At 36.8% G+C, this 27,159-nt stretch overlaps 1 protein-coding gene across 2 annotated transcripts in view; it reads right to left on the reverse strand.

Annotated features, from left to right (window-relative positions):
* The window catches only part of LOC132559439 (uncharacterized), a 96,098-nt gene that overhangs the window by 38,383 nt on the left and 30,556 nt on the right, over positions 1-27,159 (reverse strand). For both annotated transcript variants that reach the window (XM_060224057.1, XM_060224058.1), the window contains exons 2-10: positions 19,146-19,349; positions 18,594-18,882; positions 17,957-18,090; positions 16,619-17,245; positions 14,135-14,782; positions 13,167-13,799; positions 8,215-8,826; positions 6,008-6,430; positions 5,132-5,740 (exon numbers count right to left, since the gene is read on the reverse strand). In XM_060224057.1, the coding sequence (XP_060080040.1) occupies positions 5,132-5,740; positions 6,008-6,430; positions 8,215-8,826; positions 13,167-13,799; positions 14,135-14,782; positions 16,619-17,245; positions 17,957-18,090; positions 18,594-18,882; positions 19,146-19,349 (4,179 nt within the window). The remainder of the gene's footprint in view (positions 1-5,131; positions 5,741-6,007; positions 6,431-8,214; positions 8,827-13,166; positions 13,800-14,134; positions 14,783-16,618; positions 17,246-17,956; positions 18,091-18,593; positions 18,883-19,145; positions 19,350-27,159) is intronic.

A 27,159-nucleotide genomic window follows, 5' to 3' on the forward strand; every position in this document is an offset into this window, starting at 1 on the left:
AAGTAATTATATATAAAATGACAAATACTACATTCATTTGTGTAATTGTTAGGGTCCGGATGTGTTACTACCGACTCATAATACAGATATATAAGCATTCTAATGAGTGAGATGTTTATATCTATATATACCATCCCATAGATAGCTTCACACAGTGAAAAATGCCGGCCTGACAGTGCAGCGCCCTCTTATTACAGTTGTCGGTTATTAGTATTACTCAAGCAATTGACTTTAGAGAACAATGCTCCAGAACTCATTTACTGTGATGACGAATGTTCTCATGATCCTTTCAGGGACATGATGTGATTCGATAGCCTTGTCAGAAATTATTGAAGTCGGGTATGTTAGGGATGGTGTTGATAATAAACACATGGTAGTAGGCCATCACACAAACGTGCATTGCCTATCTCACAGAACATTTGCTGGGTCGTGTTGGTTAATCACGTGACAAGTCATAAGTACCCTTAACACATGACCTTTACTATCAATAACTCGCAAAAAAAATTAAACATACATATCAGCAACAAAAAATCTAGCCATTACGCATCAAAGTTTTCGGTGAATAGAATGAGGATTTAGCGATTATCATGATGTTACTTGGTTGTGTTGATTCATAACTGTCTTTCTCCTTCTCATCAAGACCGAAGAATAATACCTCGTATGATGCCAAAACATTATGTAAAAATATAAACACATTTAACATCATGTTACTAGTATAATACCGTTGTTGTAAGAAATATTTATGAATCAACGATCACCTTATGATATTCGTCATACTCCGCGGTCTGTGTACTGAAAACATGATATGTTTATGAAACACTATGCCCCCCGATGGTAACAAAATTAACAATCACATGGTCAAAACTTTTGGTACTACCAGAAAGGTCTTGTCACAAGGAATTACACATACCAAATACGAACGCCACACCTCTTATGATGCAATAGTAAAATTGTTCAAATGTAGGACAAACGGTCACAACGAACAATCATACGAAATATGAAAGCCCTACCTCTTACGGTTCAATAGCTATTGGCAAGGTTGAAGTTGACAACAGACATGCAAACAGATATACATACAGACAAAACGAAAACAATATGCCCGCGACCTTTCGATCCGGAGAAATCAGAATCTCGAAGAGATAAGTGATGGTTCAGGAAAAGATAAACAGTACATCAGTAGAACATTGAGCATATGTATAATTAGAGGCTGACTTCATAAAAAAAACTAAATCTAACGCATATTTACATTCATTCCCGCACGGACAGCGGGCATATGCACGTGTCACTGCCAGCAGGGTTCCGAAAGAGATGATTATCGTGGCCATTCGTGCAGTCCTACCAGGAAGAAAGTTTGAGCTACAAGTATATGATCGTGTTTGGTAAGGATATTTCAACGCTGTCGTTTCCATTGTCCGTTGTTAAAGAGAAAGAATGTGTTCACCTGTCAGCAATGCACGCATATTATATGTTTTAATGTCTGATTATCACGTGTACCAATAGCATATAAGTAAGATATATATATATCTAATAAAAAAAAACGAACGGTATGGTAGGCTACGTGTAGTATAAAAGACATCTCACATCGCTTTTGTTTTTTTAAATATGTCATGAATTATAATTCAGGTTTACGCATTCCGCGCTAGTTTCTGTCTGTCTTTTTTGACCGCTTTCTTCCATAATAAAGTGTATGTCAAATTATTAACAAATAAACATGTTAATGACGTCTGACGCTAATTTTGATTGAAAATTTACTTTAAAAATACAAAATGACACAGCCACTTCCAAAAGATACACCAAAAGTATAATATTTGTCATACAAACATAAGCACCATCCCTTTATGAAACGGCAAAACGTCGGACTTGGATACACTTATGTTGAATATCTTCCAATGACTAATAATTTCCCCATGGATCGCCTCTTTCCAGTCATCTTTGATGTGTTTTAGTAGCTAGTACGCCGTCATACAATCCCCACACAGGTACAATGCATCACTTACTGTTCTCATCTCATTCATATCCTAACGGACAGGCTTGACCTCTGACCCCAGCAAGCATTCCAAATGCATATAAACAAGGTTTGGCAGCGACGAATGAATTATCGCACCTGTAAGGGCTCACATAAGGGAACTATTTCTTCTTTAACATTTTAGTACCGACAAATGCAATTTTTTGTCTTTTAATTATTTTAATAAAATGTAAGACCTGAGCCACATTAAACAAACCTGTTTGATATATGATATCAATTACAGTCGAACCTCGTTATCTCTATTTTGTATGACTCGAAGACCCCGTTTAATTCGAATCATTCCAATTCATTTAAATAGAACACTCGGTTTTCCCATGGTCCAGTCGGGTTCGAGATAAATAGGCTCACTGTACAATATATATTTTGTATTATTTTTAGTAATACAATTTTATATTATATACACCGGCTGCTAAGCCATAAAATGACGTCATCACATAAATTTTGGTACGATACTGCATTCACCGTGACGTCACAATGAATAAACAATGACGTCATAAACCCATAACATCAAAAACCTGGGTAAATAGTAGTGACAACCGAATTTATTTTCAATTACCGGATTCTACATTTGCGAGTTGAGCAGTATAATCATATAAAAAAGGTTATATCATAAATGTTGTTTTTCTCGAATCTTCAATTCATTTTTCAATCCTATCAGCGAAAAGGTTTTCGTTACTTTTGCCTAAAAATGAAATATACTTTCTGTCTGTACACCGTCAACGACTCATACCTAAATGCTAACTGTGTAACCAATGACAGTTTCACATTTTCCAAACAATTTCCATGCCAACCTTCAATTAGAATTTACAATATAATTTAACTCAAAATTCAGTTGCTCACTATAATAATATGACTAAAACCTGACTGTCTATAAGACCTAATTTCCTTCGCATTTTATTTCATATCAATTCTACGTAAAATATGTTGTATTTATTGTGCTCTCCTGTATTGCCTAGTAAACGTTGGTTTTTCTTTTTTTTTTCAGTTCTTTATTTGTCAAATACAAATTAAGCCTTCATGATTATGGTGTCGAAAAGAGCATTTTAGAAAAAAGCTTAACATGTAATTATTGTTGTGTCCTAAGATTTACCAGAAATGACACCAGTAATATGATATTGATCAATGCAGAAAGGGCATGTATAACAACGAAATATATTCGATGTCATCAAAGAATCGATTCTGTTGACTATCCCAAATAACTTCTGCGATATTTGTGCTGTTGCGAATTTCAAGACAAGATGTACCATAGGAATATTCAACTCAAGGTTAAACAAGTAAGTGTCAATTTCTGAACTTGATATTCAGAATTGAAACTAGTAGGCGTACTAACGACCACGTGATAAGTATGGTTCACATCGCATAAGAAAATAGAATTTTATTCTATGCCTTTGTTGTACAGTTTTCGTCAGCTGCTAGTGTCTATCCAATGACTCATTGTATTATGTACCACTAGTAGTAGGCCTGCCGTTAATCAAATTCTCTAAGCAACATAGAAGTTATTAGCAATGAACAGATGTTTCATTTTAACAACTGAAAGTCTTCCCTCCATACACTAGTATTTTGACAGGAAGGACGCAAAATCCAGAAAAATAACGCGGAAAAAACTTTATATGCATTCCCTAGTGCTTAATATTGTATGAAAGTTTGTCATCCCTAATCCAATTAAGTGACTATCTGGAAAAAAACACACTGACATGTCTGCAAGGATCCGACATTGTGTCTGACATTCCATGGTAGATTATAATTACATTGTCAGAATACACATTTACAAATGTAAAATTTAACATTGATCTCTTGACACTGTTACCTTGAACATTGGTCAGTTGACTACTGGTGTTATTCTGACAAATTTGCTTTGATGTTGGGCCTTAAAAATGGTGATAAATGTATATTGTGGTAAGTGACCTCAACAGCCTTCACATTTGACCTTTTGACCCATAACGCGATCCAAATCTATGTGTTTTCTAGTAATATTTGATTGCGTTAAATTTCAATACAATCGTCCAACCCTATCACAAGTTATCACCTGAAGCCAAAATATGACGACAGCAGTCTATTTATAGCAACAGTGACCTTCGTAGTTGACCTTTTGACCCCAAACTCAATCCCATTCTACAATACTTGTATAAAGTTTCAACCAAATCCATCTACCCTTTCTGAAGTTATCATCTTGAGACCAAAATTTGACGGAAAATATCTATTTTTAGAAACACTGACAATCGTAGTTGACCTTTCGACATCAAACTCCACTCCACCAAGTATTACCTCATGAACTAGCAGTAAGTGAAGTTTCAATGAAGTCCATCCATCTCTTCTCAAGTTATCGTCTGGAAACCAACATCCGAACAGACTGACAGACATACGGACAGATAGACAGAAACAAACGCTATAGTCCCTTTCAAGGGGCTTACTAGCCACAATATCTTGATCATGTAGTTATGGTACTATCCAGAAAAGGAAAATTCGAAAGCAAAATTTAGAAGTTTGTCATAGCTATCATTTAGATAGGTATTCCCTTTGGATGCTTTGACGTTTTACACGCATCATTCATCATACTACTTGGTATTATAATGAGTTTGTGATCATTCCAGTCATTTAGGGAAAATCTTGCTATGGCTGAAAATACATCTTTATCAGTAAAATATTGCAACATGAAAACTACGTATAAACAATGGTACACGGTAGGAACATGACAAGTTCACTAGAGTTACGTCCCTTTGATGGGAAATCTTGTGTGATGCGAAGTCAGCAGTCATTCAACTGAGATTTGAACTAGTTTAGCATTTTATTTTTGAAAAAAATTATCTTCAAATTTACTGTTGATTGTTGTTTGTAACATAATGTGACCGTTGTCATACCAAAGTATATGCATGGATATTAGAATTAGATTGTCTTAGACATAGCCTTGTTAATTCCGATGTTAATCTCTTGACCTTACTAAAATCAGATTTCTTCAGTCATTTAATCCTCTGTTCTTTGTTTCATCTGATGAAGTAAAGTTACAGGACCTCATCAGATCGGATTATTCAAGTTTCTTTTTTAAATCATGTTCATATCATTTTTTGATAAAGTATAGTTTTTTTCAAGTACCAAAAAATATCTTACCTGGCGTTTGTGGCTGCGGTTGGAGTCGGGGTCGCGGCGTTTGTGGCTGTGGTGGGGGTCGGGGTCGAGGCGTCGGGGTAGGACGACGATTTTCGTTGAGAATTCCTGTAAGGTTAGTGATATACCAGATTCGAGGTACCTGAGGTGGATTTCTATCACTTCCGGTTCTAACTGGCGGCTGACTTCTTCCACTTTCACGACTCATATCACCATCTAGGACAATCACAATTTCTTCGCTGGTCGTGTCAGGTTGGCGATTGACCGGGAAACCGTCTCCCGTGTTTATGTTGATTCTGGACGTTCCTATTCTACCACCGGAAAGACCGGGGTTAAAAGGGGTCACATTGATTGGTGGCACACCTGGTCCGGTCTCGGTGCGTTCGGTTGGGAGTCCATCTGTTATTGGCATCAAATTGAAGGACTGCAGATATCCTTTTCTGGCGTTCCACGTGTCCATGCGTTCGAATGTGGCGTCCGCAAAGCGTTCCCTTCTCATGTCTGACAACGACCTACCGACATACGATTTGCTACTCCACTCCCGCACTTCATCTTGAGGGGTACCGAAAGACTGATATCCGCCTTTCCGGCCGTCCAGATACATAGTCAGTCCTGAAAGAGGTCACGCATTAAAAACAAGTATAATCGCACAACAATCTACTACACCGTCATAGGCATCGTCTTAAAAAAGATGAAGTGCGGAAGATTGCCCTTAATCCATGAGACATTCGAATCAACACGTTTTCAGTTTGCGAATTTAACACCTTCTAAAATTCCTGAAGCTTTTCTTCACATTTACGAAGTCAAATATAAGGACCAGAAATGCAGCTAACACACATTATAAGCAATGTGCCATTCATGGCACTCTCTTGACCTTACCTTCTTGATCGTGCCATGACAATTCCACTAAGTGCCATTCATTAACGTCAAATCCCGGCGTCGAGACAGTCCAGGATTTTGTCGGTGTTCTAGCAGTCGCGTACAATTTCTCGTCTCGATAGTAAAGCGAGACCGGGAAACTGTCGAAAAAATACATATTATTAAGTAAGGCCTCTGGTTTCACTGACATCACCATGGTAATGCCTTCCGGGCAGTTTTCGAGGTTACCATTACAAATCAGATCCTCCCCGAGGTCCAGATATTGACTTTTGCCGTTGACCCTGATGGCACTACCATGTTGTCCTTGAACTTGGACCGGGCCTTCGTGTAGACGTATTGTCCTGGTGGGGAGAACGATGTTCGATGTTCCGTTTTGTATCCTGATAACTTTATCGAACGGGATTACTTCATGTCTTAAAAACTCTGCAAGGAAATAACATCTGATTCATGTAAATATGTTCACCTCGATTGAAATTACGATTTTTGAGGATGTCATTCAATTTTTTGTGATGTCTACAATAAGTATACGAAATTGAAAATTAGAAAAAATATGTTATTACTACTTTGTAAACCGCACGTAAATAAAAAACAAACAACAAAAAACAGACAGACATATACGGACACTGAATATGTTTGGACAAAAACAAATATCGGGACAATCCTATTTCAGTAAATATGAACAATTTCCCGGATAAAGCGATTTTATTGAAATATATCATTTTTATTTAGCTTTCTAACCATGAAAAATAGACAACTTTTATTAAGTATTAAGTTGGTTACATAGATAAAGACCCATCCCCAGGCGATAATAACCGGCATTTCAAGACTATCGTTCTTGATCTTGTGTGGAACAGGTAAATGGTATTTAGGATTAAACAAATCTACCATTAATGAAATCCCGAAGTACCATTTATGGAGGTAAATGAAATAAATTTGTTCGAAAAATTTAATTTGCACAAAATATGAACGATATAAAAATAACATAACCGATCACATCATTTATTCTCGGATTGAAAATTAATGTGTCGATATCGATTATCCCCCTTTGTACTGATAACCCTATACGTTTAGTATAGTGGTGAACCTGCAGTATATAATATATATATAGTACACCTGTACTAATCAATAGCATGCGACATTCTGTGTACGACCTCGTGCTTTTGAAATGTTGTTATGGTTACTATCCCGAATAAGTAAAAAGTCCAGCAATAATAAAATGTGTTGAAATGGCGAGAAAAATTATCTTTTTGTTAAAACATTCCTATTTTTATATATCTGTTCCTTCTTCGGTAACTTAGTTGGAAACTTGTTGGAAACTTAGGCAAATATATTTTTCATTTCCTTTTTTTTACCTTAATGGTTACCTGTAATTCAGATCTTGCTGATTTGCAAACACCTACATTAGATATAAACAATTCCTCGCCAAAACAACTCATTTCTTTTATTATATATTATACTACAGTTACGTTATAGCTGGTATATCATATGAAAAAGTGCTTCCAATTCCCGTTAACTTTTTATGGGTTGATAAGAAAGTCACAACAACATGGTATTCATAGATTTCGCTTCAGACTTTTAAAACTGGAGAAAATATTTTTATCGTTTCGGATATTATCATCGTATTTTGTATAAATGTTTCACTTTTAGTAGAAAAACAGAAACGTCTCTGGTGTCATTAATTGACCAAAGCTTGCTTATAACCGAAAAGGGTTAAGAACCACCGAACCAAATACTTAAGCACCATCGACCAATATGGTTTCTTTTTACCAGTGCCTATTAAAAGCTTTAAGCCAAATGCTTAATATTTTCTTCAAATACTACTTTATATCAGTGTTAGAAGAGATTCTTCCATCAGGGTAAGGTTTCAAAAGATTTATGATTAATCAAATATAGTTGTGTGATAATTTGAAAATGTGAAACTATCACACAATCGTACTGCTCTCGTCTTTAATTTGAACATCTGCCCAGTTACAAAATATTTCACCAAACGAAAGTTAGCGGGCCCCGAAAGTACATGAAAGACAATAAGTTGTGATCAATTCTTAGTATTATGAAAATATTTCTTTACTTTAAAGATTAGTTATTGTTAAAATTCGTAAGATTATATCCCATTGGTGATACAGTTCTATCTGCATTTCGACCAGAACTACTATTAGTGAGAGTGCCTCATACTGACCATCTTGACCAGTCACGTGTTAATCCCCTACCTCCTATCTGTCCGGCTCTCACCACTTCATCCCTTGGACCATACCAGTACTGAATCTCATCCACAAGGGCTTTTGTCCTCGCTGGTTCGTCTCTCTGTTCCCTTCCCACATAAACATTTCTACCAGAGGGCGCTTCGGCCTGAGATTGGGTCCAGGTGACAGTAGCGTCCTCTTTCGTACCGTCGAGATAAAGAGCAAGACCTTTATCTGGTGTCCATGAAACTTCAACATTATGCCATCTATCGGCTCTGAAGTTTGGACTAGATACTTCCCATGTCTTACCGTCTGAATGGAACCTAGCGACAAGGTTACCGTCCCGGTAGAAAAGCGAGTATGAGGGTGCAGAAACGAAGTATGCTCCGTCAACAAGTTCCCGCGATTTTATCCAAAGTGACATCGTCAGCCCATTCTTACATTGGTTGATATCAGCCAGGCACTTGTCGTCTGGGACACCTAGATCAACATACTGTCCTGTTCCAGCCAATGAGACAGCGTTGCCGATTTTCCCCGGTACTATCTTGGCGCCATTTGCTAAAGTAACAGTATAGCGGGGGTGACGAACTATACCATTTCGTTCGTCTTCCATGGAGAAAGTCTCGTGAGGAATGTTGTCTGTGAGAAATGTGAAAACCCACCAATCATAAACATCCACATGCATGTTAATGAAGAGACAACAAAACTAATACTAAATGAGGAGCCGACAAGAGGTCATCCGGATTGAATCACATTTTTAACCCGTTTCTACAAAGTTTCTTTTTCCCTGACATTTAGCCCCACAGTTATCTTGCCCCTGTCATTAGTCATTGTACCTTTTCATCCTTATCTAAACACGTCGACTTGTTTCTATATTCCTTATAGGCTTTCATACCTAAACCACCTAAACATATGCCTCGCCCATTAAGTAAAAACCAAACAATCTTACGATAAATTACCTATCGTTTTCCCTTTCTGCTCGATCATCCACAAAAATCTGGTTTACACGGAGCACTTTCGTTAAACTCACATATAACACCGAAGTATCAAATTTTAGCTTAAGTTGCAAAACTACCAAACCACGAATTTCCGAACTACTGCCTGTTCCTTTATCGCCTATCACCAATTATTTGCGCCATAACCGAACAACTTCCGATTCAATCCCCACATACACACCCCCATTCCCCACTCTTGTCCACTCCTCTTTAAGGGGCGGGTAATTTCTAAAAATGGCAGCAACGACTATACTGTTTATATCTAACAAACAAAAACATGACATATCGAAATAGTGCTCTAAGTATGAGGATGCCCAGACGATAGAAATGTTCTTGTTCTGATGAAAAAGAACGCGTTCATGAAAAGCGTTCGGTAACTTCCTGCAATTATTAAAAGGTGGAATGATCAATGATAGCTCTTAATTGGGGAAAAAACAAATGTTAAGACATTGCCGCCGTGGCTTGACACGTAAATAAGACGATGAGTTCAGGTTTTTCAAAAACTCAACAATTTTTTTTTCTTCATTTTTCCATATGTAGAACAATCGTTGAATAAACTTAATCGTTATTCGGTCTGATTAGTCTTTTCTTCTTTTGGAATTCAAACAAATATGCAATGATTTAGAAAGTAATTCTTCTCATTCAGTATCTAAACAATCGATATTCAGTTTGAATACTTTTGCCTTCTGTCTTAATGTATAATTGAAGGAATTAATTCTGTTGGATATTCATTTAACACTATAAAAGATCGTGAATATCAACAAACGGTTGAAAATCTGAAGAAATGGAACATAAACAATGACAGGAGTATAGTTCATAAAATACCAATCACCAAATGATAACAATGACGTCATTACATTATGACGTCAAAATCAATATGTTAGTTTGGTAAGATTCGATGGAGGTGTGAGGCAAACAGAGGAGTAAGTACGTAAATACATGTATATATACATAACAGAACACACACATACACCACACACACACACACACACACACCATTACACACACACCCTTACACACGCACGCACACACATTTTAGTAGTCTAATGAAGGAATGAGCGGATGACAACATGCAAATTTGGACCATTTTTAAACTCTGAAAATTTAATGCCGTTTATATTTAATGAAAATTAAATTATACAACTTAAATATAGTTCATGGAAACTCCTTAATGTCAATGTCAATGGATCTTGCAATCAAAACACTGAAATTTGTTAGTCTGAAAGCTGCTTCGAACATGACACACAAATAAGGTATACCTGATTCCACGTATACAAAGAGAAAGTAGCAGCAGGAGGAGGAAGCATTTAAGGTTATTTAAGGTTATTGAGGAACATTCATACTAGAAAATAATAACTAAATTGGCCAAATTGTCATTAGTTTCATACCAAAAAACAAAGAAAGTAAAAGTCACAACTATGTAATTGGAGACCAATCGCTAAGCCAAAAGAAAACGAAAAACAGACATTTTTTGCTGATTAAAATTTTGTAATTTTACTTCAAAAATTGAATTTAAAAAGAAAAACTTTCACCACGTTCTAAAAAACAAAAGAAATGGACTTGGTAGCAACTACATTTTTCGTCGGTACTAGTTTTGTTAATCAACAGAAAATGATGGGAAAACTGAAAAATGGATGGAAACCTTATTGATGAATACAGAGTGATGGTGGATAAAATACATGCAGAATATTCAATCGACAGCAAGGTGATTAGTGACACAACAAAGAACAACGCTACGGGTACCTACAACACCGGAAGTGATGTTTCCGCCATGATGGATTTCACTGCTCAACTTCTTAACAAGAGCTTTTTAACTTACTCCCTAGAACAACATTGTTACACAAAGACTTCCTCCTATGGGCTTCTGAAAGGACGAGATATCTTGTCAAAATAGAAGAAATAACATGCTAGATGCGAATCACCGACAAAGACACAGACCGCTACATAGATTGATGCTAAAGATTTCAACCAAATATCTATACTATGTATGAATATAAAGGACAGGTCTAGTCTCTATTCAATTAAGGCAACTGTTCCACAAATTTACTCTCTGATGTTTAAAATGATATATCGAAAGATAATAAGTTACACTACGTCGTATAATTGATGTGATGAGTTAAAAATATGATATCGTATCAAATACGTTTCAATAATTTCTCAGAGAAATGAAGTGAAAAGTAACGATACATTTCATTGGACAATGAACAATATAAAAGCGACGGGTAAAACCGTATAATGACGAATCCTAGTGGATAACAAAGTCACGTGATCACATTTACTGATTGTTCGTTGATTGTGAAACAGATGCCCATATTTTAAGTACAAAAGAACACAGGGACAGAGTGGTCAAAACTTTACAAACAAAATAGATTTATAATATTTAATTAGACAGATATCTGCATTCGATAGATAAATCGAATATTTTAAAATTTTGAATAATCAAATTTATTGTATGATATCTCAAATAATTCAAAACGTTTGCTTGTTAATCATTAATTTGATGAACATCTCAAACATTTTCGCATGTGAGAATTTAAAGCACACATTTGTTTATAATTTGAATGACCGCACTGTAATGACAGAATCCCGTCACTAGCTTGATGTACAATGCAATCCAAGCAAGGCAATATCACCACCCTCTCTCAGATTTGTGACATGCACCGCATTCTTCAAACTGAACTGTTATCTACCATAACCTTCCACAAACTCATAGATTTATATATCATCCATACATATTTTAATGAGAACCAACTCCATTCCACAACATCTATCTACATGCTGCACTGAATCACTAGCGGACCTCATCTCATCAACTGAACTATGTGCAGATTTCACTTAACTCAATATTGACCAATCAGCTAGCCCGACTACCACTATAGCGCCACCTGACGGCAAATATCAATGCGCGATATTAAAAAAAAATAACATCCGATTCTACACACAACATGATAACATCACAACAGACAAACGAAAATAAAAAATGAACAACGAATTTAAACACGTAAGTAACAACATATACAAGTACAAGCTTTTCAGCAACAGAGAGCGAACGTGAAGCGCATGCGCAAAAGTGTTTAAAGTACATAATGCCGATATTTTGTTATGTAAAGAACATCATTAGGGATATGTCAATGGTAAACAACATCGAGAAATATGAACATATCAACAAACAATAACAATTCTACTTACACAGCGATAAATGTGTTCAGTAACATATCTCCAACATGTGTTCATATCTCCAACATGTGCCCATGTCAAATTGATTGTTCGATTTCAAAGAGACTAGTCATCATCCTATCTGATGGATATTAGCACGAAATTCGGACAGTTTTTGATACTGTAAAGTCTATTTCTATAATATTTGAACCTCGTTATACTGTCTTGGCACTATTACGTGTAGTTGTGTTTCGTCTTGTTTGTCCAGCTGGTATCATTAAGCGGTTTTTTTTTCAATATATCGAGAAAACTGTAATTGAGATAAGAGAGAATGCTACGTTGGCGGTAGCCAATGATGTATTTTATCGATGTCAAACCAGATTAAGCACATATAGACACGTTTAGCGTGGAGAATTATATCGAGGCTGATCCAACCAAGAGCAAGGCCAAATATGAGTTTTTTAATCAATGCCAAACGAGGGGCATTATATCGACGTCGACAGCAATTATATATAATTATTTACTTTCTTTAATAAACACTGTACAATTCAACTTACGTAATGTTCTCGCGCAAAATGTATCGAACTTCCATCAGGCATTCTGACCATTGCCTTTGTAAAGCATATGATTTTTGATCTTATGGTTTCCATAAAATTGACAAAGAAAAGAAAATTCATATTTGTCGACCGATTTATCCGTTTCATTTATAAAAGTACCATGACTGTTGAGAGATAAAAAAAATTGGATAACTTATAGTTCTTTTACCATTTTAGCCTTTCTTACTAATCAGTATGAAAAAATCAAAGAAAAATGAACAATGTTACTTACTACGTAAGAGGTAATTAAAGGCCAGTAACTCTTCCCGTCTGCCAAACCAGATCTCCATTTCGTCAATGATCATGCTAGCGTCGTTCACTGTTTCAAGCGAGTCTCCATCATTAGCTCGCCCGACATAAAAATTCGGTACGTTGTTTGCTACCTCTATGGGCACGTTCGTGTAGCGTGATTTAGCGACAAGGGTGTTGTTGACATACATGGATAGTCCGTGGTCCGGATGCCAGGACATCTCCATGTGGTTCCACGTTTCCGGTTCGACGCGTGGGAAACTAACCTCCCAGTGTTTCCCATCTTGATCAACTGTGACATAAATTTTCCTGTCTTTGTGAAACATGCGCAGACCATTCTTTCCGGTCGACATGATAAACATATTTTCAAAGAAGGCCTGAAAGTTCATCCAAGCTCCTATTGTGATGCCGTTAGGACATTTCTCTAAGTTTCCGAGACAGGAGTCCTGGTGTTGACCAATGTCCAGATATTGGCCAAGACCGCTAAGTTTCAGCGCTCTCCCGACAACCCCCGGGACCTGTACTGGCGATCCGACTGTGGGAAGGTAGAGTTCAGAGTGTAAAAGTTTCCCACGGCGCATGTCCTGGAAATCGATCAAGTAGCTGGTGGGCTTCCCTGGCAATGAGAAGGAAAATAGTTGTAACGAGATATCTGATTTGTCAACATAATCACGTGATAGATAAGACAAAAAAGGATATTGCAACGACGTGTTTTTTGCTACTGTGGTTTTAACACACCAAAAATACAAATGAGCCTCGTTTACTCTTTCCATATCTTTGTTCACTTAATGTAATCCAGATCTTCTCAAACTAAAACCAAATATTACGCCGATGTTTTTTTTTTCAATTAATATTTTTGATATCGTAATTCATCGTTTTATCTACAGCTTATTCAAATTACAATTAACAAGTAAACATATCATAATAAAATTAATGATTTAATTCAATTACCTCTCTGAAGATATCCAAAAGCCGTTAGATAGTCACGTGGTCCGTACCAATACGCCAATTCGTCGAACGTGCCTTTCCCATACTGTCCGTCCTCCATATAAACATTTCCGCGACCTAGATAGATCTTGTTCTGTAAAGTGCTTTCGATTAAACTGTCCGGAAGTGGGTCCGTTCGTCTAGACGGATCCCTGTCCTTAGCAACAGGAACTTCGTCAACAAATACTTCTAAACCAGTCTCAGGATCCCAAGAAATTTCCAGGAAATACCAGTTTCCCGGAATAAGAACATCTGTTGAAGTTTCCCAAAGTCTAGTCGAGGTTCCGGCAGTGACCTTGAGATTTTCCCGTCTGTTGCTCAAAGTGATACCATTATGGCCGCTAGTGAAAAAATACATATTATTTCTGAAAGTAGTCGGTCTAAACCAAAGAGAGGTATAAATTCCGTGGTGACAAAAATCCAAATTCCCAAAACATTGTGATTTTTTTTCACCGAAATCTACTACCTGCTGTTCACCGTTCAGTTTAATGGCTTTTCCGATTTTACCGGTCACGAGTTTGGGTCGGTTTAACGTGTCCACGAAGAGAGTGGGGTGCATCAGTCGGTCACCCAGCATTGAATCCATACTGAACTGGTAGTTATCCGGTTTTCCTGAAATCAGATCATTTATCTATTTTAATAAATGGACAATTAGTAAGAAAACTATCTGGAAATAATAATTTTTTGTCGTGTGTAATTACCTGACTAGTAAAAATATACATTACTGCGGTAATTTTAGTTTCTATATACAGCAGAGCCTCCTTAATCTGGACGCTGGATGATTTCGTTTCTGTCTGTAACGGACCCGTGTTTTCTTCGACGAGTTTCCCCTACGTATGACAGAACCTTTAAACATTAGAACCCCAGTGGTTCCTTAGTTTCTATTTACAACACATTCTTAATGGTCCGGAGATTTTCGTTTCTTTGTACAACAGAAAATACTGTAAACGTATCTAAAAAATAAAACAATTAACGTTTATTTTAACAAGGTACCTAGTACACGACACGTCATACAAACCGTTACATACACTCATATTTTTGAAAATAATTATCAGTATAAACATTGATTATCAGATAAATTCCAAGAACAATTATTATATTTGGCTTTGATTATATCTGGCTTTGATTATATCTCAAACAATCTATTTCTTGTAATAGAAAAGCTACACAAAGCCAACAATCGGTACAATGCTGGTTTGTTACAACTTTTTACTTGAGAACGGAAATCAATTTGTCTAGTTACGACGAATATGTGCAATCCTGACTGCGTTTATGACACGTGTTAAAATCTCATGACCGTAAACACATTATATGGATATAAAATACTCCAATCTCTCCCAATGAGCACTGTCGCACGTGTTTGTCCCCAGGGAACGTCTGCATTTTACAGCAAGGACAGTCTAAAGGTCAAAGTTAATCGTAGACGTGGCAATTCACGCCGAGTTTTTTTTTTTTTTTTTGTTTTACTATGGATAATAAATTCACAAAATGGCCTTACGTTTATCCTTTAACGTCAGTTTTGTTCATTTCATAAATTTCTATCATAAAGTACGATGGTAAATGTACAGGACCATATTGATCACAGTAATCTCGGCCGGGAGTCGTGGCGTGCTCCTATAATTCAGCTACAAAGAGGCCGAGGTAAGAGGACGGTTTGAGGGCGGGAGTCCTACCCTCCGGTGCCCGCTGTTGATAGGGCGTCCGCGCTGAGTCCGGTATCAATATGGCCACATTGGGGGAGCCCATCGTGACCAGGTTGTCTAAGGAGGACGAATCGGCTTAAGGCAGAAGTCCCCGTGTCAGACAGTAGTGGGATCGCGCCCTAGAATAGGTGCCGAATAGGTGCCGATTGGTAGCCCGCACAATATAATAGGACTCAAACTCCTTTTTTAATCATGCATTCGAGCTTTTTTTTACATCAATTTTCTATCTCCTCTTCAAACCGTAACATTTTTTACAAAACGTATACATTTTATTTTCAAATTCTAAAGGAGGTGTCGTTCTCTACATCATCATACACGTATTGGTTGTACAAAAGACACACATTTTCATAATTTATAGCGAGATACAGGAGAGACGAACAGTTAATTAAATTGCGTCATACAGCTGTTTCTTCCTCCTGGGACTTGTCAGTGATGCTTAACGTTTGAAGCCTAGGCGGCTACTAGAGAAAATCCAAAATGATCATAAAAAAAATCAAAATCAAGACGGGAGGTGCAGCAGACATTGTGCAATAGAGGACATAATTTTGAAACTAAGTTAAGTTGATATTTCATTCTAAGAAATCCATATTTTAACTTTTTGTTCTTTGAGAAAGGTCAGTTCAGTTTTGTGTATTTTTTTTATTGCTGGTGCGTGTATTTACGAGAGAATAAGGAACGACAACTCTGTTCAGAAATCTGAGTGAAATTAGAGAACAGATTTGAATGAAATTGTTTGAAAACTTACCTCTTTGAATAAGATCAAGATAAAGCAATGAGAATCTATCGCCATAATGAATCTCGACTTCATCAATAGCTGCATTCGGGTACCTCATGGCAGTCATTCCAGACCCGACCCTTCCTATCAGGAAATTTTCCTGTGTAGAATCTGTTGAATCCCTTGGTTCTGGAGTAGATTGCCTTGAAGCCATGTCAAGGTCTAGGAACATGTATAATCCAATTTTAGGAGACCACGTGACTTCAATGAAGTGCCATCTATCGTGTTTTAACCCGTAAAAACTATCCGACCATGTTTCTTTACCGTCAGATACCTCCGCATGCAAGTTTCCTCCGCGTGAGAAAATTTTCAATCCACGTGGCCCACTTGAAAAGTAAGGAATATCGCCCGTTAAAGATCTAAACTCGATCCAAAACGATATTGTAAATCCATATAAACATTTAGTGACGTCACCCAAGCATGTTGTCCCAAAATTCTCGACTGTGACGTAACCACCATCACCATAGAAGGTCAATGCGTTTCTAATTTTCCCAGGGGTCAAGGCCACATTTCCATTGATGTCGGTGTAAGCGTTGTTTACTATCAGCTCATCTCCGATTCTTTCATCCATTGAAAAGTAATATCGATACATCGGACCTGTAATAAAGAAAAGTTCTCACATTCAATTATATGATTCGTTCGTTCTCTTGACAATCGGCCTTGTGCGTTTTTGCTGACTAAGATTGGAATTGAAAGATGACCAGCTTGATATCTAATCACAAATGAGTGTGTTGAAAAGTAAAATTATGTTCATGAATATTGGTAAAGAAATTAAAAATTCAATAATGTGCAGCATTTCGTCTTTGATATATTTTATTTCCATCAGATACTTTTTTTTCTTTCCTTGCTTTGTTTATTTTTGCCTTGTTGTCCCCCTAAAAGTCAGAGAAATATGAAGATAGGTGTCAGGAGAGACTCCAAGGCAGACACCAACAGAGAGAAAGAAAAATATAGCACAGACAGAAAGGGAAAGACACAAAGGGAAGTATGAAGACCCCAGGAGTTACCAGGATATCAGTTTTGGTATCTTAATTTCCCTTTGCAAGAAGACACGAAGACAACACCTGCTTATGCAGAGATATCCATATTGATTCATCCCCCCCTAACACACACAAATTCTTCTTCTAGAGTATGAATTTGAATGCAGCAGACTCCTTTCCTAGCCTAATAAACGTTAGCAATGTAATTTCATACAAAAACGCTAGATAAACAATTGTATTCTTGAAATAGTTTACATAAATGTTGAATCATGAGCCTTTAGTCTTACAGAAACTGAATCTTGGACAACAAAACTGTGCGCATGCTCACCAATCTCCTTGATTTCCTCTTCCGTTTTAAAGTCAGACCAGAACTTGAGCTCATCAATGATGAAGTTATCCAGATTGCCTTGCGCATCTCCAACAATGAAGTTGTTGTTTTTTATTCGCGATATTGCTGGTGCTCTAGTTAAGAAATGAAACAAAAAACTAACTAGCTTAAATATTTATACAAATTCGCCATATTTACTCGGGAGTTTAGTTCATATAAAACCTACAGTGAGCTCTATAAAACAAAATCAAAACATCACACACTCAGAAAGTTTTTAAACTTCTTTTTCAATCGTTATCGTTTCTGAATCGATTTGTCTAAATTATTACATGCAGTACGTGCATGAATATAGCTCGGGTATTGTATTCATATGAAAAATTGAAAACATCGTTTTGTATGACGTTAACCTCGTATATCAATGGTTCGATCAAACGCTGTCAATTATTTCATTTCTCGTACTAAATTTGACATCACCTGAAGCCCAAGTCACGGTAAACATTTGTTTTCTTATGTACCAATTTAATGAAATATGACGATTTGCTCCATCAATTTTCCTCACTTATCATCAACGAAATCACAAACTTTGAAACAAACACACATGATAGGCAGCGTTACAGCGGACATTATGTTCACTCACCGCTTCTGGGGGTTCGGACCTTTACTGACAGGGTCGCCATTCAGATAGAGACTGAGTCCTTCATTCTCTTTCCACGTGACGGACACGTGATACCATTTATCGGAAAGCACGTTATCCGACTTCACGGTCCAGGTCTGTCCATTTTTCTTTTTGAAGGTAAATTCTAGAAGACCCAGTTTGTATGTCATGGCGATTCCATGGGACTCTGCGTCGTGACCACCGTTTGTCATGTACACTCCTTTAGTGTTTCCAGCATTCTTAAAGTAGACCCATAAACCCAGGGTGTATCCTTCAAATAAAATCACCAGTTTATATTTACATGTGAACATTGGAGATTTCAAGATACTTAAAATGAATTAAAACTATTCTGAAAGACCCGATCTCTGACTGTAAGCAAGCAGTGTGCTGCTTTAGAAAAAATATCAACTGAGGTAGAAAACACGGAAAAAAACATTATGACATTAGGACTGTATGAAGTAGTTTCTGTCCTGACGGTATGTTATTTAATTCTAACTCAGTTTGTGTTTAATGAGCATGATATCACCAACTTACCTCTGGAACACAGATCAAGATCACCGAAGCACTCGTATCGATGTCCAGGGCCACTGACCTGGATCCATTGACCACGATCTAGTACCAAGGCCTTATTTAGTGCTCCTCGGGTCAGAATGGGTGCACCATACACACGGGCGTCCAGTCCTGATGGGTTCGACAGTGAGGTCCCTTCTATAGCGTCCATTGGCAAGTGATAGTAAGCTACAAGTGGATACAACACATTTGTAAACTTAACTACCAAAACAAAACTGTTTTCAATAACTTCTAAATTATGTACAGAAAAGGGGCACCGGCCATTACCTTTAGGCTTAATATGCATGACATTTTCAGGGAGCGTAATTTCGACATCTCAAATTAGGTAAACTCTAGGGTAAGGGCAGTAACTCGTCCATGTTTAGACAAAGTCATGTAATTAGCGCCAGTCAAAAGACATCTCGCAAACATACGCTTATGGTTAATTATTTCCGTATTACCTATGTAAAGGTATTTAAATACTATTCCGCCACGAAAATATCTCAAAATAACTTTGCAGTGTAAAGGCGATACCCATAGGATTTATGGCGGACTTGTTTCAACCGGAAAAGGTGTCAATGAAAACTTTTGAAACCTTATCACTAAAAATTAACAAGAACTTCGAGTATATAAAAGGTAGTGTATTCATACAAACATTGCCATCATATGATACCTATCATTTTAAAGCAGTAGCTATTTTATGATAGCTATTTTATTATCTGTATTATTTTGGAAGCCTATTTTTTAACACTAATAATAAACACGGAATTAGAGATAGATAAAGAACACGGGAACACGTGAAGTAGAGAAAATTTACTGCTTGTATCTGCCGCAGAATGTCACATTCCTGTTCTCATTGAATGTGTTTACGTCAGTCTGACGTTAAGTCTGAGCAATAGCCGTGTAAGTTAATTTCCCGTTTTTTCATACTGAAATGTTTTGAGGAATGTCTAAAGGTAGGTATATACCTTAATACTTATACCATCTTAAATACTACTATATGACACATGTAAACTCTTTCAAATTCGAATATTTAGAAAATATGGAAGCTTCGGTTTATTTTAAAAGAATTTTTGTTGTTATTATTTATTGCGAGGTGTATGTTTCAATCAAGACAAAACTAACCGTTGGTATGCTATACAGCTGACTATAGAACAGAGATCAAATATACAACAAACATGCATGACTGCACAAGATGTATCACAGGTGACAAAAAGATTAAGAATTTATATCGTTACTAAATCGTTACTGAAATATTTTAATATTGTTACGAACAAATCTTACGAGCTAACTAGAACTCGACAGACCCGATCTATTCAAGCTATATGGCTTCCTTGGAGAACTTGACCTGTCTGTGGTAAACGATATCATTCTAAATGACAGTTATGTGAAAACATCTCCTGGATGAAGTGATAATGAAGCATACACATTGCCAGGCCACTTCTGATAAGGATCCTTTACTACTGGTTAACAGAGGGACATGTAGGTGCTGGTAATGATACCATTCTCAATCACAGGGGCATGATGTTGGCAAAGTTATCATTCTCCATCACAGGGGCATTGTGTCGGCAAAGTTACCTTTCTCCATCACAGGGGCATGCTGTCGGCAAAGTTACCATTCTCATTCACAGGGTCATGTTGTCGGCAAAGTTACCATTCTCATTCACAGGGGCATGATGTCGGCAAAGTTACCTTCCTCCATCACAGGGACATTATGTCGGCAAAGTTACCATTCTCCATCACAGGGGCATGATGTTGGCAAAGTTACCATTCTCATTCACAGGGGCATGATGTCGGCAAAGTTACCTTCCTCCATCACAGGAACACGATGTCGGCAAAGTTACCATTCTCCATCACAGGGGCATGATGTCGGCAAAGTTACCATTCTTCATCACAAGGACATGATGTCGGCAAAGTTACCATTCTCATTCACAGGGGCATGATGTCGGCAAAGTTACCACTCTCATTCACAGGGTCATGTTGTCGGCAAAGTTACCTTCCTCCATCACAGGGGCATGATGTCGGCAAAATTACCATTCTCATTCACAGGGGCATGATGTCGGCAAAGTTACCACTCTCTATCACAGGGGCATGATGTCGGTGAGAGCACCATTCTCCATCACAGGGGCATGATGTCGACAAAGTTACCATTCTCCATCACAGGGGCATGATGTCGACAAAGTTACCATTCTCCATCACAGGGACATGATGTCGGCAAAGTTACCTTCCTCCATCACAAGGGCATGATGTCGGCAAAGTTACCATTCTCATTCACAAGGGCATGATGTCGGCAAAGTTACCATTCTCCATCACAGGGGCATGATGTCGACAAAGTTACCATTCTCCATCACAGGGGCATAATGTCGGTGAGGGCACCATTATCCATCACAGAGACATGATGTCGATAAATTTACCATTCTTCATCACAAGGGAATGATGTCGGTGAAGGCACCTTTCTCCATCACAGATGTTTGATGTCATTGAGGGCACCATTCTCCATCACAGGGACATGATGTCGGCAAAGTTACCATTCTTCATCACAGGGGCATGATGTCGGTGAGGGCACCAATCTCCATCACAGGGACATGATGTCGGTAAGGGCACCAATCTCCATCACAGGGACATGATGTCGGTGAGGGCACCATTCTCCATCACATGATGATATTAAGTACCATTGGTCATCACAGGGGCATGATAAAGATTAAATTTCCGTACACGATCACGTTTTGGTAATTATATACATGTAGACTGATCATCAATGTATGAATTAACTGATCTTATAATTTACTACATGTTTAATTTCATTAGTAACGCCTCTCATTTCAAATCTTTCATTTATTCGTTACTGTAATAATCGCTCCCGACTTTTTTGTCGCTGGCCAGATATGATTCATTTGCGTGTACAAGCCTCAAATGAAATTCACATCTATGACGTCGTACGAAATGTGACGTCATAAATGCAATTTATTTCCTTCAAATGTCGGGATATCAGTTCTGTTTAAAGTTTATCCTGTAAAATCATCAACGTAAGAGCTGTTTAATCACGATTCCTGTGCTGTAATTGACCAGACTAAATATTTCAAACTTAATCAAATCCACAATCAGTCATTCCCGAGCACTTATGTCGTAAAAAAATATCACCCTATTATCAGACTTGTTTAGTTTACACTGAAAACTAAGTAGGAAATGCACGTGCACATCTGTTTCTTGTTAGAACTAATTGCACGTTGCTTCGTTAAAGTTTAAATGATAAAACCAATTCTAACAATCTGAAGTATAACTTGTTTCAACCAAGGACTGTTTAAATGATAACGGCAGTTTGAATCTTTCAAAACACCAGAAAACATTTTAGTGGGCAGCTGTTCCCCCAAATAGCAGTCGACTTTGATATTTGTATATAATTGATGCAAGTGCATAGTTACATGTCAGCATGTAAGCATCTGCAAAAATTACGTAATTTAGTGTATCTAAACTTTCTTCAATCTGAAGCACGTTTGAAGGCAGTTTAAAGGCAATTATACAAAGCTTTTAAAACTTAATTGAGATACATAAAACCACATCAACACCAAATGACAATAACCGCCATTGATCACATGATTTCCGAGTTCGAGGTAGCCATTAAATGTGTTTAAAAGAGGCCGTAATCAAGACCGTCATTATCATGAAATAATGGTTCTACAGTACACTGTACATGCGTATACTCCAAAATTTCAATATTTTTTCCCTTCTGTAAGAACCTGATATTCTTAAGATTAGAAATAAAGATATCAAATTTGGTATTGTAAATCACTTGAGAAATACCACTAACCAAACAACCAGTGTGGTTTCCAATTTGCTTTTGTAAGGGTTTCATATTCCCTCATTTTGCTTTTTTTATTTCTTTTCGTTTATCTGTAGATAATTAGTATGATATTATCGTGTTTAATCAGTTACGTGAATGCTGACTCAAATGCATTCGATACGTTTTTGATGATAAAGTACAGAGTACAAATATTGGCATTGAAGCGGTCGAAGATTAGCAATTCAATTTGGTGCCTTTATTGTCGTTTATGTTTATGAGTACGTCATAATATATGGTGCTAGTATATCATGAATGTGTTGTGTAAAAGGTTTTTTATAGCGCTATCTCACTGAAATGTTACCAACGATTTCACTAATTACAAATGGGTTCTGGTAAAAGTAAGTTATGGAATTGGAGTTTGGATTATGATTATGTTGCCGTTCTCAATTTCTTCTTGATTTTTATTTACACTAACATCAATATAAGTTTTACTGACAAAGTTAGTATTATAACGGCATTAAAGTTAAAATCAAGTTGCGTCACGATACCGACAAAATTAAATGTATTGTCATGGTAAAGTTACATCACAAGTTAATGTCACTAAATTGAATTTTGCTGAAACGGGTGTTGTGATAACGTTACGTCACAATAACGCTTCATTGTACAGGCTAAAGAACAGGAAACGTCAAAAAATGGGCTTCAAAAAATCGGCCATCTTTGACCTTATGTGACAAACATAAAACAAAGCCGTTGCTTTCCGCGCACGCCAAGATGGCCTATAGATCTCCGATTCGAAGTACTGTTGTAAACCACATCGCACCTGTGAGCTGTATACACATATGTAAATCATTAACACCACTTTGCAACTAATACATTACGACATTTGTTATATTTTCTAATTTAAATCAAGTAAATCTGGCGCCCCTCCCTACAATTACTGTGTTTGCGCCCACTCGTCGCGTTTCATCTCCAATAAAAATTACTTTCATCCCGTTAAAGACTTGTAGTAGATACACAATCCTTCTCAAATCGGAAACCATTACAGTTTAATAAACCTTTGATAAGATCTTACTGGCAAAGTCTCAAAACAGGTTTTTGGTTGCAATATAGTTTTGCTGGAGAATCCGGGTATGATGATTGGTGTTTATAGGAGTAGGCGAGTCGTCCTGAATTTTTCATTTATTACGTAACGCTGTAAAGTGATTGACGAATTCTGTGCAAAAATTCAAGTACAAAATCAAACTGGGCCAAATTTTCTCAAATGTTTCTAAGATTACCTAAGTTTTTATATATTATATCAGAGTATATAGACCAGGTATCAAATGAGAGAGCTCTTTTGCTAGAATTTTTACATCAGTCACTCAAGATAGTGATTGTCACTTATACGTTGTACAATAAAGTATTAAACATAATTTACAACAAGAACTTATACAGACATCATTTTATCATAGAAATAGAAAATTAAAAAATATGAGCACATAAAATTGTTATGCAATATTACATACTTTTTCAATATAAGCATTATCTGAAAACATGCTCGACGTTTTCACATGATAGATGTTAGTTTGACCAGAAAATGTGCCATGGTATTTCGGTTGGCAGTATCATTAGTGAAAAGGGAGGGGAGGTGGGAAGGGGGAATCCAACTTCACTAAAAATGTTGATCGAAACCGAATTAGACATGAGAAACGTTTAGTGACTTCATATTTCCAATTAATATGATCTATTAAACGTGCTGAAAATTATACAAATGAAGAAAAAACGTGAATAAGTTCATAAAAGCTTTTCATGCCTCCAAGGTTTCGTGTGTTTTATATTCATAACACGGGACATAAAGGGCGACAACGTAAAATATTCGCAAAATGAAAGTAGGTAATAAATTCAGCTATACAAACATTTGCGTTTTTTCATGAATCTGATAATACTGTCCGACTCGTACTCGTACAAATGTGTCTGAAACTTTCTGTAGTCATTTGCCTTGTCGTCTGCACCTAATAATCTTGATAGCGAGAATTACGGTTCGTTATTCCATGTCCTCGGTACTAGGTGTGTAGTGGTATTCAAACTCGCTTATGTGTGAGTGGGAGAGATGTGTCGATCATTATCACACCTCGAGGCAGTCTTACTGCTCACCACCTTATAAATCAGGTAAACAGAATGTATAAGCATAGATATCTCTTTGTGTTTTCGTCCTACAGACATTTTTTGTAGAACATCTCCAGCATCGTTGATGTGAAACACCCCGTAACAAATCACGTCACTGATTTTAAAAGAAACACAAAGTACGTACATATTTTTGGGATGATACATAATTAGAATCATAATATAGTGGAAAGAATTAGTGAATACCATATCTACTTTATCCATTTTTCCTAATCGAGTTTATTTTCCACCGCATAGTACGCTTTCTAAACCTGGCAGTTCGAATGTGCGTGCAAATATTAGTCATGTGACCACGTTACAGTCATCGTCAAAAGTTCTGGACGTTGAGCGAGTGGTCATATATTTTTATGACTTAATAGCGTAGAAAATAATTGAATGAAATCCTTAAATTAGAAATAACACAAGCGATTTATAATTTTAAAAGTGTCCGTTATTCTTTATAGCATTATGTCAAAGAGGGCAATGGTAGACCAATGACTTCTAACAAAGAAATAGTTTTCGAATTTATTCTAACAGACTGACGACAATAATGGTTTAAATATTTAATACTTGTTTAATTTTCTTTAGATATATTCCAGTTATATTGGTGGAACGTCGCAACAAATATTCGAATGAGGACTTCAAAGACTGAAGTGAGATGGAATTCACGTGACCCAGATGATCATGGGTCAGTCGGCCAAAAGATCAAGGTTGACGGAGAACTACCGACCTTAAAAGTAAATGTCTAATGATAATTTCACTGCTAGGTATATTGAAAAAGTCATCCATCTCTATTATTGGATGGACCAACCGCTGTCATAGAGTTTTCTCTCCCTTCACAGATGAACACTTAAAGGTAGGTCGTTATTGACGTCGGTGAAAGGAAGTTCAAATTCTCTGAGATATCATTTGAATATTATTTGTGTTACATTATAAGTTTAATGTGCATTTTTCTCTCGTAACGTCTCGTCTCTCCATTAATATTGCGTATAAATACTGTCACCGTTTAATGTATAGACATAAGTGACAGACATTCAAAAGAATACATGTAAAAAAAATCTACTCAACTTCACATTAAAATACCGCTACTGAATTACAATATCATAAAGAATATACATTACGTACCCACTCTTATCTAGTGTCGTGGCAAGGATTGGCATATGAACACGCAATATGATAATTTCATAACTTTTGATAAATTAAGGAAAACATGAAATAACATAATTTTAAAAAATCTAATGGCGGAGTTTTTTATCTCTAAAATTTATGGATGTGTTAGCCGAGTACATTTATTGAAATTTAACAAGTCGACGGTGCACAATTTTTTTTCACTTTTTGTTTGTTTGTTTTCCCTTTTTCTTAATTTTTGTTACAGATAATTTTGAATAAACAATACAATGTATTTAAGAAATTATAAATCAATATAAAACTAATTTATTGTTTTCTTTTCTCCTATGGTTCAAGAAATACTCTATTGAGTGAAAACGATGTCGTTTCTATCTGTAATCTGTATTTTTGATACCCTTCCAAATACTAGTTATATCTATTTGAACATACTTCTCTCATTTAATAAAGACTAGTGTACTTATCTTAACGTGTGTTGTGTCCCGATGAAAGTTCCAGGCAGGTAATATTGATGCCACAAAAAGAAGGGTTATAATCAAAACTTTATTTCACTCGAATGCGCCCCATGGTGTCGACCAAAATTAATCTCCTCTTTTTAGGAATTTCACTCGAACGCGCCCCATGGTTTCAACCAAAAACAATCCCTTCTTTTTAGGATTGCTTTAAACATTTTCATTCCGCGTTATTTCATGGAAGACCTTTGGTTTATCATCTAGATGTAAACCTAGTGCTAAATTTTGCCTTTTCAAAACTTGAGACAAGACTTCTCTTGTCATCACGTCCACGGAATGTTTGGATTAGATAACCGCTTCACACAATCACCAAAACGATAAAGATTACACCGTGACCCGATGGTGTCAGGGTCACGAACCAGTGTCAAGTGAAATATATTCCCGCGTTCTTTTCACCAAGGGCGCTTTGGCAAACCCATCTATAGAACGACAAATGTGA

The sequence above is a fragment of the Ylistrum balloti genome, unplaced genomic scaffold, assembly GCF_031769215.1.
Source record: "Ylistrum balloti isolate Yb309-2 unplaced genomic scaffold, AGI_CSIRO_Ybal_v1 Utg370912, whole genome shotgun sequence".
Taxonomy (NCBI): domain Eukaryota; kingdom Metazoa; phylum Mollusca; class Bivalvia; order Pectinida; family Pectinidae; genus Ylistrum; species Ylistrum balloti.